The following is a 16,726-nucleotide window of genomic DNA, read 5'->3' as shown; positions in this document are numbered from 1 at the left end:
CTATAACTAAAAATATAATTTAAAAAGTTGTCATTCATTCCCAGCACAAATGTCTACAATAAGGGAAAAACTTTAACATTAAATCAATAAATGATTAGATTTATACACATAGAAGCATAATTGGATCTTAATTCCTTTGTCACTGCATCTCTTTCAGATCCCATAGTTAGTAGCCAGAGCCCTAGAGCTATTGAAGGTGTTATGGAAGTGTTTGAGGAAGGAAAAAGTTTAAAATTAAAAGAAAGCTTTAAAATACACAAAATACACACATATATACACACAAACACATGTGTGTATGAAACTATCTATAGAATCAAGACTTATGTTAACAGTTAGTTATTAGTAATACCTGAATGATTTTTTATGTGGGTGTAGGTACATGTTTATTGATTTGATAAGATGTGGATGTGCCCTCTAAATGTACCCAGGGCCTGTGAGGGATGTATCCTTGGTGCCATCTCTACTTATTGTAGGTGTCACTCTGCTCATCCTGAAGTTGACCATGAGGAGGGGCCGATGGGAGGAGACCAGGAAGGGAAAACTATTACTAGTTCCTGTGAAGCACCACTGGGGCTCAGCTCTGCAGGGGATCTTAGGAACACTTCAGAATCTTCCAACCAATTCCCAGTTGAAATGAGTGGAGGTGCTGTTGGAGAGGTCAGTTCCTCAGACCTCCTGCCAAGAAAAACTCCAGGGTACTTGAGACAGTTAGTGCTAAAGGACATGAACTTCTCCTGGTGCCAGGGGAGGCATCAGTTGATGTGTGGCGTCCTCATAGTCCTTACTTTATATATTTCTATGATCTGCTGGCAACAATCCCACCCTCATCAGATTTTTCCAGTGGGTTTTCAGCCAGCTCCTCAGTAGACAAACCACCACTGGGGAAACATTATTTTTGTTTGCTTGTTTGTTTTAACACAAACGTTCAAACCAATTTTATCTGTAATGCCCACAAATTGGAAACAAATATCAATCAACATGTAAACACACTGTAGGATAACCATAAAATGAACTGTTAGTCATCAATTAAAAGGGGAAAAAAACTATCAATACATGCAGCAACAGGAGTGACTCTAAAAATAATTTTGCTGAATGCAAAGAAGTCAAAGAATGTATCATGTATAATTATATGTATATAAAATTCTAGAAAATGCAAACTAATATATATAAAGATATAAAGCAAATTTAAAAGATGGAGGAGAGGCAAGGAGGACCTGAAAGCAGCACATGACTTCTGTATTTTTTGTTTTATACCCTCATTACCTTGCCTCTCACCTTGCCTGACAGGTGCTTGCTGCCAGTCTTCACCAAATGGGTCTCCTAAATGTCTTCCCTGGTAATAAGTTTGCTCTTTTCCTGAAAGCTATAGACACAAAGAGAAAAAAATTATGCTCTTCTTGTTTCTCAATCTCCAAAAGCCATATTACAGTATAAGGGACATCAGTCAGTGGCCAGGAAAGTGCATCATTGATTACAAGCAGTTTTCCCTCCATGCCTCACAGTTCGCTTTAAGATTTAGGAAATAAGTTTGTGTGAGTGTAATGAAGAGACTGCATCTCAATGAAGCTGCACACACACACCTTTATTTTCATTCTCCCAACATCCCTCAAGTGTGAGCATGAATTGAGCTCTTCTGTCCACAGCTGTATCACTCAACATGCCCTAAAATAAATTTCAATTAGTGTCTATGTGTCAGAACACTGCCCACCCAACCCACCTGGGCAAGTCCACCCAGTCTATTCCCTCTCAGTGTCAGAGCTACTGACACTTCAATTCAATGTTATTTTGACACTATTATTAATGTCATTATTATTCACATAAGGTAGATGACATTAAACTCTTCATCACAAAATAGAGATACCATAACTCTAGAAAACAATTGCCTTACTATAATTTTGAGTTGGAGGGAAAATTACTAAAATAAAAAACTCATAAAATTCTGACCATTTTAAAGGTCTGTGTCCACTGTCTTTTCAGAGAACCCAAAGAACCCATGCTTTTTAAAAAGTCTTGAACTCTATCTTTTTCTCATTAAGATTGCAGCATAAGGAAATTTGTCCTAGTATGGAGAAGTAGCCCCCAGCCAGACTCCTATCTCAAGAATCACAATACACTTCTAAAATATTTTACTAAAACCTTGTGATATTAATACAAACACCTCCCTTATCTGTCTGTTTTGTGAAAGCCAAGGGGGAAAAGTTTGTGAGTTATTCTGTCAAATGGACAGAACATCAACCAAAAATAAAGTTGAGAAAAATGAAAGGAAATAAAGTTCAGTTATCAAGCATCCAAAGGAAAAGATATAAAAATTACCTGGGCTGTGTCAGGGGCATGGGATCTGCCTTTCAGTCGAGCATCAACAAACCCCCCTGGAGGAGGTGTCTTGTTAGGAATGCTGTTGTAGTAAGGATGATATGAGCCATCTCCCTCCTCTTCAGTCCACGGCTCATCCACACTCTGTGTTCTGTTAAAAGAGAAGTTTCAAGAGCATTAGCCAAAAGTTGAGCTTGTAGTCAAAACCAGGTAATCTAATATTAATACCTGTCACCCTAGAAAATTAAGTTTAGCCACTGCCTTCTCAATCATGTAGGTCTCACTCATATACAAAAAGTACATGAGTAGTTTAGTCAAATATCTGCCTTATTCACAGTTCTACCCTTTGGAAAATACCAGTCATAGTTGAAACAGAAAAACAAATTCTTCTTTTTTAAATTTTGTTAAATATGTTTTATTGATTATACTGTTACAGTTGTCCCAATTTCCCTTCCCTATGCTCCCCTCCACCCGGTGGCCCCCCTCTCTCCAATGGTCCCTCCCTTTATTCCATATCCATTGGTTGTGTATATAGTTCTTCTCAACCTCTTCCTGTCTATTCCATTCCCTCCTACTATGCTTCTTAATTCCTGTACTATGTCCCTCCCTCTCCCCCTTCCCCCTCCCTGCTGACCTCCCCCCAATATGTTCCCCATACCTATAGTTCTTTTTCCACTCTCGTTGCCTATTTAAATTGCCTTTGTTTTAATTCCCTAGCTTCTGTTGTTGGTTGTTGTGATGCAGTTTTCATTTTTAATGTTCATAGTTTTGATCCTCCTTTTTCTAAACAAGTCCCTTTAACATCTCATATAATAGTGGTTTGGATCTAATGAACTCTTTCAGTTTTGTTTTGTCCTGGAAGAACTTTCTCTGCCCTTCTATTCTGAATGACAGCTTCACTGGATAGAGTATTTGTGGCTGTAGGTTTTGGATTTTCATTACTTTGAATATTTCTTGCCAGTCCCTTCTTGCCTGTAGGGTCTCCCTTGAGAATTCAGCTGATAATCCAATTGGAACCCCTTTGTACATGATTCTTTTCTTCTCTCTTGCTGCTTTTAAGATTCTCTCTTTATCTTTAATTTTTGACAATTTAATTATAATGTGTCTTGGAGTGGTTCTCCCTGGGTCCAGTTTTTCTGGAACTCTCTGTGCTTCCTGGACCTGTAAGTCTATTTCCTTTCCCAAGTTCAGGAAGTTCTGCTTCATTACTTTTTCACATAATTTTTCAATTTCTAGTTCTTCTTCTTCACCCTCTGGCAATCCTATAATCCGTATGTTTGATCTCTTATAGCTGTCCCAGAGGTTTCTGAGCCTCTCCTCACTTTCCTTGTCTTCTGTTTCCTGTTTCCACACTGGTTGACTGTTTGTTCCTTCTCTATGTTCCGGTTTGTTGATTCGATCTCTGGATTTTATTTCCTCACCACTTGTCTCATACGTGTTTTCGTTCTTTTCAGTATGAGTGGCTTTCAATCCTTTCTCATCTTGTTCCAAATCTTTTGTTAATTCTGTAAGCCACCTAATGACTATAACTCTGAATTGAGCCTCTGAAAGGTTTCTTATTTGTTCGTTTGTCAGGTTCTCCATCTGTTGCCTGGTGAGCTGCATCACCGGGATTTCTATAGTTGTCTGCCTCATTTTGACAGATTTGTGTTTTACTTTGCTTCTTGGGCCGGCTATAGGGGGCAGAGTCCGGGTACTCGTCACAACCCTGAGGCCTGCAGTGATCTGCAACCTTTTTTTGCGGCGCTGTGGCACTTTGTGTGGGGGCGGGGTTCCAAGATGGATTCCTGCCATTATTCTCCACGGGGAGACCAGGATCCATCCTCCTGTCCTCTGGACCTCACCGTCTGAGGCAATGCGGGGTCTGCCTTTCCCAGTGTTGGGGTCGCGAGCTGCCAGGGCTTGACTGCAGTTAGGATTGCTCTCCCTGCCGCTGTCCCTGGTGCTACCGCAAACAGCACCACCCGATTACTGCTCTTCCTACCTGTCCAACGAGCACCGCTGGTTTATAACTTCGTATGTTGGGCTTCCGTGTAGTTTTATTTTCTGGAATTTCTAGTTATCTTTTGTTTTGAGGTAGTTGTATTTCTTTCTAGTTGTAGAGGGAAACAGAGTGTGTCAGTCTAAGCCTCCATCTTGGCCGGAAGTCTCACAAATTTTTTTTTAAAAGTACATTTTAATTAATAAAGAAAATTTATATAGAGAAATAACCAGACACTGAAGGCACAGACACACATTTTAGTAAATTGTAAAATTTACTCAAAGCAAAATCAACTAAAAAATAAAAATTTACTGATATCAGGGAAAATGGCAGAGTGAGGACCTCTGAAAATGTTTTCTTTCATTAAAGCAACAATAAAAGTGGTTTAAAAAATCAGGATCAACTATTTAAAACCCTGGAAATTAACCAGTGGCTTGCAACAACCTAGGGAATGTTTGTTTTTTTTTAAATCAATTAAATAATTTTTTATTGTTATTCTATTACAGTTGCCCCAATTTTCCCCCTTTGCCCTCCTCCACCCATCCCATCGCCTGCTTACACAGTCAATGTTGTCCATGTCTGTGAGTCATTCATACATGTTCTTTGTCTAGTCTCTTCCCCTTCTTTCCACCATTATCACCCCTCCCCGTCCCCACTGGTCACCTTCAGTCTGTTCCATGTTTCCATGCCTGCGGTTCTATTTTGTTCCTTACTTTATTTTGTTCACTAGATTCCTCTTATACTGAGATCATGTGGTGTTTGTCTTTCACCAACTGGCTTATTTCACTTAGCATAATATTCTCCAGTTCCAACCATACTGTTCCAAAAAGTAGGAGTTCATTCTTTCTTTCTGTTGTGCAATATTCCTTTGTATAAATATACCACAGATTTTTGATCCACTGATATACTGTTGGGCACTTAGGCTATTTCCAGCACTTGGCTATTATAAATGGTGCTGCTATAAACACAGGGGTGTATAAGTTCTTTTGAATTGGTGATTCAAGATTCTTAGGGTATACAGTATGCCCTCACTTATCGCAGGTATTACGTTCCAGACCCCCCCCCGCCCCGCCCCATGAAATAGGAAACTTACATTCATTCTACACTCTTAAACCTATGTAACTTTAACAACATACATATACGGTACCTCAAAATCCCACAATATAGTGAAAAATTCACGATAAATAATGAAATATAATATTTTTTAAAAATCCCACGATACAGTGAAGCTACAATAAATGAACCTCAATATAGTGAGGGACTACTGTATTCCAAGCAGCTGAATTGCTAGGTCAAAAGGCAGTTTCATTTTTAGTTTTTTAAGGAAATTTCATACTGTTTTTCAAAGTGGCTGCACCAGTCTGCATTCCCACCAACAGTGCACTAGGGTTCCTTTTTCTCCACCTGCTTGCCAGCACTTGTTGTTTGTTGATTTATTAATGATGGCCATTCTGACAGGTGTGAAGTGATATCTCATTGTGGTTTTTTAAATACATTTTATTGATTATGCTGTTACAGTTGTCCCAATCTTTTTTCCCTTTGCCCCCCCTCTGCCTAGTACCCCCCCTTCCAACCAGCAATCCCTCCCTACTTAGTTCACATCCATTGGTCATGCATATAAGTTCTTTGGCTTTTCCATTTCCTATACTATCCTTAACATCCCTCTGTCTATTTTGTGCCTACCAATTATGCTTCTTGACCCTGCACCATTTCCCCTTTTCTTCCCCTCCCCTGCTCCCAGTTGGTAACCCTCCAAATGATCCCCATACCCATGATTCTGTTCCCATTCTGGTTTCCTTAGTGGGTTTTTATTTTTTAGATTCAGTTGATAGCTGTGAGTTTGTTGTCATTTTAATGTTCATAGTTTTGATCTTTAAAAAGAAATAAGTCCCTTTAACATTTCACATAATAATGGCTTGCTGATGATGAAATCCTTTAGCTCTTCCATTGTAAATCATAGCTTTGCTGGATAGAGTAATCTTGATTGTAGGCCCTTGCTTTTCATCGCTTTGAACACTTCTTGCCAGCTCCTCCTTGCTTGAAAAGTTTCTTTTGAGAAATCCACCCATAGTCTTATAGGCACCCCTTTGTAGGTAATTCTCTGCTTTTCTCTTGCTGCTTTTAAGATTCTTTATTTATCTTTAACCTTTGAAATTTTAATTAAGATGTGTCTTGGTGTGGTCCTCTTTGGGTCTAGCTTGTTTGGGACTCTCTGTTTTCTCGGACTTGTATGTCTACTTCTTTTGCCAAATTTGGGAAGTTTCCTTCATTGTTTTTTCACATAAGTTTTTGATTTCTTGCTCTTCCTCTTTTTCTGGTACCCCTAAGATTCGGATGTTAGCATGTCTAACATTGTTCCAGAGGTTCCTAAGCCTCTCCTCATTTTTTTCAATCCTTATTTCCTCATTCTGTACTGGTGGACTGGTTTTTTTTTCTTCCTTATGTTCCAAATCATTGATTTGAACCCTGGTTTCCTTCCCTTCGCCATTAATTTTGTGTGGATTTTCCTTTGTTTCACTTAACATAGCCTTCACCTCTTCCCTTATGTCTTTGCCATACTCAAGCATATCTGTCAAGCCTGTGAGCATCTTTATCACCAGTGTTTTGAATTCTGCATCTGTTAGGTTGGCTATCTCCTCGCCACTTAGTTCTCCCACTGGAACCTTGATCCGTTCCCCATTTTGAGCCATACTTCTCTGTCTCCTCATCTTGACAGGCTCCTGTGTTTGTTTGCTTCTGTGTCTTAGGAAGAACTGCTACTCCTGTTATGTTGTAAGAGGTGGAGCCTTAGAACTTCATCAGCACAGGGCGACCTGTTTCACCACATTGTGGTGCTGTATGTGAGAAAGGGATCGGAGAGGGAACAATGCCACTTGCTCAGCACTTGCCCTTTTTCCAGGCACTTCTACTTTCGTATGGGACTGCTGCTTCTCTAGCTATTTCCCTGGCTGGTTCCCATAGTGGGTGGGTCTGCAGATTATCTAGGACAGTGGGGGCCCTTTAAACAAGTGGATTCTGCTGAGAGACTGACAGTTTCTTCCTTCTCCCCTACCCCCACTGGTTTGCACAGTCAGAAGCAATGAGGCTTGATTTTCTCTGGTGCTGGGACCTTGAGCTGCATGGTCTGGTCAGGAGCTGGGAACGCTCCCCAGGTGTCCCTCCTGACTTTTTAAAATGTGTGACTGCACTTTCCACTGGCCTGTCACTGCCACCACTGCTGCCACCACCACACCACTTCCTCTCTGCCACGGCTCTGCCCCTCCTACCTGTCTGGATGAGTATTTCTTCTTTATATCTTTGTTTGTTGGACTTCCATGCAGCTTAATATTCTGGAACTTCTAGTTGTCTCTAGTTTTGAGGTAGTTGTATTCCTTCTTATTTGTGGAGGGAGACCCAGTGTGTCTGTCGAGGTCTCCATCTTAGCTGGAAGTCTCAATGGCACTGATTTCTATTTTCTTGAATTTGTTGAGGCTTGTTTTGTATCTTACCATGATATCTATTTTTTAAAATGTTCCCTGTGCACTTGAAAAGAATGTATATTTTGCTTTTTGGGGGTGAAACAGTCCATATGAATCAATTAAGTCCACTTCATATATGGTCTTATTCAGTGTTACAATATCCTTGTTGATACTTCATTTGAAAGATCTATCCATTGTTGAAAGTGAGGTGTTAAAATCCCCTCTGATGACTGTGTTGTTGTCAATATCTTTCCTGAAGTCCTTCAAGATTTTCTTTATATATTTACGTGCTCCATATTTGGTGCATATATGTTTACAAGAATTATATCCTGCTGTTGGACTATTCCTTTAACTATTATGCAGTGAACTTCTTTGTCCCTTTCTAATGCTTTTGAAGTCTATTTTGTGTGATATAACTATAACTACCCCAGCTTTCTTTTTGTGTTCATTTGCTTGGAATATTTTTTTCCATCCCTTCACTTTTAGCCTGTGTAGATATTTTGTTCTGAGCTGAGTATCTTACAGACAGCATATATGTGGGTCATATTTTCTTACCCATTCAGCTATCCTGTGTCTTTTAATTGGAACATTTAATCCATTTACATTGAAGATTATTGATAGGTACTTATTCATTGCTATTTTTTCTGTAACTGTGTCTCTCTCTCTCTCTCTCTCCTCTCTCTCCATTCTCTTTTTTATAACAGTCCCTTTAGTATCTCTTACAGTGCTGGCTTGCTGGAGATGTACTCTTTTAGCCTTCTTTTGTCTGGGTAGCTCTTTATTTAATTTTCCATTTTAAATGATATACTTTCTGGATAGAGTAATCTTGGTTGTAGGTCCTTGCTTTTGTCTGTGGTCATACCACCCTGAGCATGCCCGATTTTGACTGATCTTAGATGCTAACTGGGTTGGGCCAGGTTAGTACTTGAAGGGGAGGGTGTTTTCAAGCAAACAAACAAAAAAAGTTTTAAGAACAGTGGCTTTCTAGCATTTTAACTTGCCCTGTTCCAATTATCATGGTAGTTTTGAAAACAAACAGCCCACTGATAGCCATGGGAGAGGACAAAACAGCTCTGCAACTCATTAATGGCCTCATTCCCAGAGAACAGTCATTATATTAACTGTCTAGTCATTCCTTGGCTGGTTTAGCTCAGTGGATTGAGCGTCGGCCTGCGAGCTAAGTGTCGCTGGTTCGATCTTCCAGTCAGGGTACATCAGAGAAGGAAAACTCTGACTCCAAAAAACCTCCGCTGCCTTGCGGCATACCTCTTCAGGGGAAAGGCTAAGGGAGTAAACCCCAACAGAAAATCCGGAGCCGGAGTCCCTAAGGCGGTTTGACGTTGTAGTCAACACCGGCAACTCCTGCGGCGCACCTGAACCCAAGCTGTATCGACTCCGTCTTTCCCTTGGACCCTTCAGCTGCGAAGAGAGGGGGGGGTCTGCTGCATGGGCAACAGCAGACCCTCCATATCACCCTGCCCAGGCTCTGTAGCTTCAGCGTCATCACAAGATGTCGATTCAACATGGGAGCAGACAGATACCATGTAACTCCCGAGTTGGACTGCACAGCCATTCTCAGCGGTGCAGATAGACTCTTAAGAAGCTACACCATCGTCTCTCGAGACAGACGGCTGCCGACGACGACGAGTCATTCCTTGGTGACTCCTAAGACAGTCTTTATTTGACCTGATTCATGGAAAAATGTCTCCTCCCCTGGGACATTTGTCAAAACCAATTAGAGGCAACTGTTTAACAACATTGTTCCCTAAAGCTGTATATAACATTGGAGGCAAAGAGTAGGCCAATCAAAAGCTTAAAAGGAAATGCTATAAAATGGGATGTTCATAGGGATTTTGATGAACTTCAACATATTTCCAGGAATTTGGACAGCCACATGTATTCGTGGGGCTCTGTTGATGTCCAAGGATATATGCCTGCTCAGGAAAGATGTAAAAAGGCCCTAGTTTTACCACTAACTTATCCTGAAGCTATGCACAAGCAGGAAGTGAAAGCTAAGGCAGAATTGCCAACTGCCTGGCTAAGTGTTGAAGGGGATCCCCACACACTCAGCAAAGACTAGGAGACTTAATGGTTTCAGGAGTTTAAGGAAATCTCTTTCTAATAATTAGCTTCCCAATAATTAAACTGGTCAGAGCTGTCAGTGGTCATAATTGACAATGAATACAGACTTTATGAATTTAGTTTAGAAAAATTATTAAAACAAACAGCCACTAAAAGCAGCAACAACAGTAAATCCTGAAGAAGGGAGAAATCTGATTTCCAGAGTTGACACATGTTATTTAAAATCTCTAGTTTCTACAAAAAATAAAAATTATGAGACATGCAAAGAAACACAAGGAAAACAGCAATCAGTAGAAACTGTTCCTGAGGAAACTCAGACTTTGGACAAAGGATCCTCAGTAATATTAACAGCAGACATCTTATCAGAAACAATGAAGGCCAGGAAATAGTGGGATGGCATGTTCAAGTACTGAAAGAAAAAGATGGTCTACCAAGCACTCTATATCCAGTAAAACTATCCTTCCAAAATGAAACAGAAATAATACATTTCCAGGTTAAAAAAAAGAAAACTGAAAAAAATAATCGCTAGCAAATATTTCCTGCAATTAATATTAAAGAAAGTGTTTGGGGCTGAAATGAAAGAACACTAGATGATAATACATATCAACATGAAAAAAATAGAGAACAAAGGTACGAAATTAAATTTCCACAATGTCTTCAAACTTTATTATACAGAAACGTACACAGGACTTCATGCCATAAGTATATTCCCAGAGAAGATTGGTAGTTCAGTAAACCACAGTCGCCCATTTTTATACATATTGTTTTAATAGAGTTTATTTGACTTTTACATAAAATTTCAAAAGTACAGATATTCAAAATAATTAATATAAAATATATCTATGCATCTACCACTGAGATTAAGTGGTGTGAACATTTTGCTATATTTGCTTCCTTTGAAAGAAAGAAATTTTAAATTTGTCAAACTTTGGAAGAATACATATGTGAAATTAACAGTAGATGGTGGGTATAAAGGTGTTTACTGTAAATTTATTTTTGTACATTGGTACATTTTCATTATAAAATGTTAGGGAAGAAATAATACTTGCCAAATAAAGTTAAAGATCACTCTACCCTTACCTTACCCTTCGATATCCTAGAGTTGGTGTATAATATTCCTGCATGTTTTTTATAATTTGCGTTTACCTATGAACTGTGTATACAATTGTTTGTGTGTTTTAAAATTTACACGAACAGCTCATTTTCTTTTTCACTCCATTTAAAAATTCTGAGACTTCTTTCTAGTAATTCACATATACTGATTTATTCTTTGTAATGACTATATCTTATTATATATAAAATGTAAAAGTTTGTTCTCCTGCAAGGGCCTTCTGGGTCTCTGTCACTTCCTAATCCTAAGTCTTTTTGCACACAGCGCAACTGAGCTTGTAGTAGCTTCTGTCAACCAGAAAAAAGTGGGGCCTTAACAGGCACCTCCAAAATGAATGTCTTAAAATAACTTTTCCATTAAATGAGGAAAAAAATTTTAAGTATATTTTATTGATTATGTTGCTACAGTAGTTCAAACTTTTCCCCCTTTGCTCCCCTCTGCCCAGTACCTGCCTTCCCTCCAGCAATCCCCACCACCCTTAGTTCATGTCCATGGGTCATGCATATAAGTTTCTTGGCTTCACATTTGCTTTATATTATTCTTAACTTCCTCTGTCTATTTTGTACGAACTGATTATGCTTCTTAATCCCTGTACCATATCCCCATTCCTCTCCCTCCCCTCTCCCAACTGATAACCCTACAAATGATCCCCATACCTATGATTCTGTTCCTATTCTGGTTTGCTTAGTTGGATTTTGTTTTTATTTTTTAGATTCAGTTGTTGATAGTTGTGAGTTTGTTGTCATTTTAGTGTTCATAGTTTTGATCTTATTTTTCTTAAGTAAGTCCCTTTGACATTTCATATAATAATGGCTTGGTGATAATGAACTCCATTACCTTCACCTTGTCTGGGAAGCACTTCATCTGCGCTTCCATTCCAAATGATAGCCTTGCTGAATACAGTAATCTTGGTTGCAGGTTGCCTTTCATCACATTGAATGCTGCTTGCCAGTCCCTTCCTGCCTGCAAAGTGTCCTCTGAGAAATCAGCTGATAGTCCTATAGGCACCCCCCTGTAGGCAACTCTCTACCTCTCTTTTGCTGCCCCCAGGACTCTCTCTTTTTCTTTCACCTTTGACATCTCAGTCATGATGCGTCCTGGTGTGATACCCTCTCGGCCCAGCTCGCCTGGGATCCTCTGTGCTTCCTGGACCTGTATGTACATCTCCTTCACAAAATTTGGAAAGTTTTCCTCATTGTTTTCAATTCTTGCTTCCTCATCCTGCACTAGTTGACTGTTTTCTTTCTTCCTTATGTTCCAAATCATTTATTTGAACCCCGGTTTTCTTCTCTTCACCATTGGTTTTGTGTGGATTTTCCTTTGTTTCACTTAGCATAGCCTTCACTTCTTCTCTTATGCGTTTGCCATACTCAAGCATATCTGTCAAGCCTGTGAGCATTTTTATCACCAGTGTTTTGAATTCTGCATCTTTTAGGTTGGCTATTTCCTTGTCGCTTAGTTCTCCCACTGGAAACTTGATCCGTTTTCCCTTTTGGGCCATACTTCTCTGTCTCCTCATTCTGACAGGCTCCTGTGTTTTTTTACCTCTGTGTCCCAGGTAGAGCTGTCACTCTTGTTACATTGTAAGGGGCGGAGCCTTAAGGGTTCTTCAGTGCGGACCAACTTGTTTCACCACGTTGTGACACTGTACGTGGGGGAGCGATCTGAGAGGGAAAAATGCCGCCTTCCCAGCACTCACTCCTTTTCCAGGCACCTCTCCCACTTCCACCCCAGGACTGGCTCCCCTCTACCTGTTGCCCTGGTCGTTGTTCCCAGAGTGAGTGGGTCTGTGGACGTTCTAGCACCATTGGGTCCCTTTAAACAAGTGGACTCTGCTGAGAGACCAGCAGTTTCTGCCTCCACCCCAACCCCCACTGGTCTGCACAGTCAAAAGCAATGAGGCTTGATTTTCACTGGTGCTGGAACCGTGAGCTGCGAGGTCCTGTGAGGAGCTGGGAATGCTCTCCAGGTGTCCCTCCCGACTTTTTGAAACGTGTGACTGAGCTTTCTGCCAGCCTGCTGCTGCCGCCACCACACCACATCCTCTCTGCCCTGGCTCCACCCCTCCTACCTGTCTGGACGAGTATTTCTTCTTTATATATTTGTTTCCTGGACTTTAATGCAGTTTGATTTCCTGGAACTTCTGGTTGTTTCTAGTTTTGAGGTAGTTGTATTCCTTCTTAGTTGTGGAGGGAGATGCAACGTGTCTGTTTATGCCTCCATCTTGGCCAGAAGTCAGGAAAAAATTTTTAATGTCTCTTTCAAGAAGGGTGAAGACTTCAGAGAGATAACAAAAATCTTCATAATAATGAAGACAAAGGCAGACACTGCCTCCATGACTATGTTATAGAATGTAGCTGTATAAGTTGGGAAAAAGCATGCAAAGTAAATTTAGGAGAAACAAAATAAGGTTGTTCCTACAGTGAACAGACCAGGGTAGTTGGCTTTTATTATGGAAGTTCAGTCAAGGACAGAGTATTGAATGATCACTATACCCCATATTATTATTTTTTAATGCTTTATGCTGCGTGGAATATCCTTATGTCCTAAAGAGATTCAATGGTAAATCCTGAACAATATTTATAATATGTTATCTCAAAATTCAAGTTCACATATACTACTTAATTTAACACTTAAAATAATAGTACTGCCAAAGCACCATTATTCTTATTTTACAGAGAAAGCTGTTGAGACTCATTTGGTTAAAGAACTTTACCAGGGCCACATTGGCCATTGAGTCTCCAGGCTACAAAGGCCAAGAAAGTGAGCTGACACGGGTCACTTTAGGCACAGGCCTCACAGAGAAGCTTCTGAGTCAGGGTGTTGGTCAACTGTGATGACAAGGACAATGGGACATGCAGAACCTGTGGTGATGCAGCCTTAAGGAGATGGAAACATCACATGGTTGCACAAGAGACAGAAAAAAAAAATCACAGTGCTCTTTTGTAACCGTGGCTACTATCACTATAGTTTCAAGAAAAAAATGTTTCGCTAAACATTCAGAGCATTGCCCCATATGTCGGCTTCCATCTGCTGATTTCCTCAGCCATGGCCCAGCACCACCAGGTGTCTCTGAGCCCAGGAAGCCCTGAACAGGGCACACCTCACGGAAGCAGTTTGGTGGTTTTCTCCTATTGGTGGTTTTTTAAGGGAAAAGGTAATAAAATGCAGAAACGCCACCGCAAAAAGTAGCGCTACTCACCGGTCGTGAAGAGCAGGAATCTTGGAAGGACACTGCAAATACTGCTTAAATCGGAGCTCAAAGGCTTGTCCAATGGAACCAATGACATCCTGGGCCAGACCATCACAGCATTCCAGAATGTGACAAGCTGTGGGAGCCAGAGACCCAGGCCCATTAGAGACAAACACTGGAGTTTCCCAGGCTCCTGCACAGAAGCCCTCCTCAGGGTAAAAGCATCAGCCTCAGTGAAAAGAGGAGGACAAAGAGGTACATGTGTCCTTCATAATATGTCCTGGAGGATCTACCTGCAGCTTAATCTGAGTGTCACCATCAGATGCATTCCTTAATAGCCTATTCTTTCTAAAATTAAAAATGAATCCCGTTGTGGCAACTCCCTGCCACGCCTCAAGGACACACAGTCCTGTGACCAGGCTGCAGCACAATCCATATGAAACCTTCAGAAAAAAGAGGGTCAAGTGGGGAAAGGCACGGAGAGGGCCCTGCTTCTGCTTCTAAAGATGGTGACTGTCCCTGGCACTCCACAGAGGAGCCTCAGATCCTCACCTGTTGCCCTGACCAGCATGACATGATCTCGTTAATAATGGGACAGAGGCATTCTCCCTGGAGAAAAGAACAGATGTGGGTGTCAGAGGCGAATTTAATAGCAGGCTCACTGGGCATGCACCCTGGGCCTCAACTTCTGAAGAGCCCTGCAAAACCCCAGCTTTACACTTTACTCTAATGACACCAAGTTTGGTTTCATATGTGCAATTTTAATTACGTACAAATTTACAATTGGCAGTAAAACCTGATAGTATGTTTATATTCACTTATTTTCATTATTTCATTACTACGCTGCATACTATACACATACTACACTGCATAGGCCCCTCACAGTTGTGCTAACACTCATTGGAGCAATAGAATTGTATTTGCTACTTTGTGCTTACAGTTGTTCTCCTGCAGTGCAGACTGCAGACTTACGATATATGCAAATGCACAGGGATGTAAATTAGTTTGTGGATATGTTCTTGTTTTATTTACGGTTTTAAAAATAGTTTTCTGTGCATATAAATAAATTATCTTATTTTCCCTGTCTCTTTTTTTTTAAGGGGCCAAATATTTTCTTCTGCACCCGGGGCCTCAACCAACCTTAATCTGCCTCTGGCAGGTGTCCCACTATATCTTCCTCCTGCCAACAGTTAGGAAGTAATTGTATTCTGGGAGGGTTCCTCCAGGAGCATGGCAGATACCAGCAATGAGGAGGGGGCATCTCTACAAAGATAGTTATTCCCAAGCACTGGAGACATCGAACTGGCTGACGGAGAACCCAGTACACATGAGACAGGGCTCCTTAGAGACATCACTGCCTTTGAAGTTTGGTGACATTCAGCATAATGCTGGCCTCTCTATGCACAAAACTCATGGGGACAGCAGCTGCCCTCATGTCCTCAGCTTCTGCCCAGTTCCCCAGGCTGGACATGGGTGTACCCCTGAGGACACGGTGGAAGAACTGCCGGGGAAGAAAAGGGGACTGCACTGCACTGTGGACCACCATCCTTGGGTACATTAGATATGGCCAAGGGATTGGTCACAAGGAGACAGATGTTCCAGCTATATTTTTGTCATTGACTATTCATGTCAGTTTTTAAGTAGCAACCTGGGTAGGCACAAAGCAAGCCCATATGAAACAGCTATTAGAGTTGCTGGGTTATTGGTTAACTGATAGGAACGGACTTGTCTTTCCAGTTGATAGGGAAGGGGGAATAGAGGCTAGTGTGAGAAAAATACAGCTAGCTCCCCCACACCCCATATTGCCAGCCAAATACCTCCACCTCCAGTCCTGGCAGCAGCCGCAGAAGTTGGCTGACCAGTACTTTAAAGAACCAGAACAAAGACTGGGAAGGGGCCAAGAAATGCACCTTATTTTTCTTCTGAGAAGAAAAGTAGTGCCCTAACTTCTAACATAATGAGTGAATAATCAGGTTTCAGCAGAGGAGGCCACACAACAATTCCACAGGGCCCTGCATCTTCCACATACGAGACAGAATCAGGCCTGGAGAGCATCCTCTTCAAGTCAGTTCCACAGATGTTCACAAGCTACAGAGCTCTTGGTAGGAGACCTCACCAAATCCTGTAGGTCTAAGGTACCCAAATTAGCAGAACCATACCAGGCTCTGCTACCTGGTTTGTTCTCAATGGACTGAAAAACCAGCATCTGTCAGCTGGGTGTGAGGCTCTTGTAAAATGCCTTCTATATGTTCCAAAAACTCACTCCAAATCCAAAACTAACCCTGTGTTGCCAATCTTGCTGAGCCACTTATTTTCTCTGAGAGCATTGCAATAGTCTTTAGCCAAAACCCACCCTCTTCTAACCTGACCTGTGTGAGCTGGTATGTGGGAGAAATGAAGAGGCCCTCACCAAGGGGAACATGGGGGTTGCTTGTTTCACCCCCATGAGGAAAGCACAGAGCTGAAGTCATCATTTATAAGCAAGAAGACCAGACGAGAGACATTTACAGAGTCAAGACTCAAAATGACATTGTAAATCCTAAACATGGCCCCAAACAAACACAGGGGCAACTGGCCCTTTTGCAGTA

The 16,726-nt window shown here is 41.1% G+C and overlaps 1 protein-coding gene across 2 annotated transcripts in view; it reads right to left on the bottom strand.

The window, feature by feature from the left end:
- The window catches only part of SHC3 (SHC adaptor protein 3), a 255,280-nt gene that overhangs the window by 96,477 nt on the left and 142,077 nt on the right, over positions 1-16,726 (bottom strand). Inside the window, exons 7-9 of one of the 2 annotated variants that reach the window (XM_090273986.1) lie at positions 14,148-14,274; positions 2,314-2,464; positions 1,264-1,363 (exon numbers count right to left, since the gene is read on the bottom strand). In XM_090273986.1, coding sequence (XP_090130112.1) covers positions 1,264-1,363; positions 2,314-2,464; positions 14,148-14,274 — 378 coding nt within the window. The remainder of the gene's footprint in view (positions 1-1,263; positions 1,364-2,313; positions 2,465-14,147; positions 14,275-16,726) is intronic. The other variant, XM_090273987.1, reaches the window with a different exon arrangement.

Source organism: Furipterus horrens, unplaced genomic scaffold (genome assembly GCF_987537825.1).
Source record: "Furipterus horrens unplaced genomic scaffold, mFurHor1.1.pri manual_scaffold_4, whole genome shotgun sequence".
Taxonomy (NCBI): domain Eukaryota; kingdom Metazoa; phylum Chordata; class Mammalia; order Chiroptera; family Furipteridae; genus Furipterus; species Furipterus horrens.
This window is presented reverse-complemented; position numbering and strand designations above follow the sequence as displayed.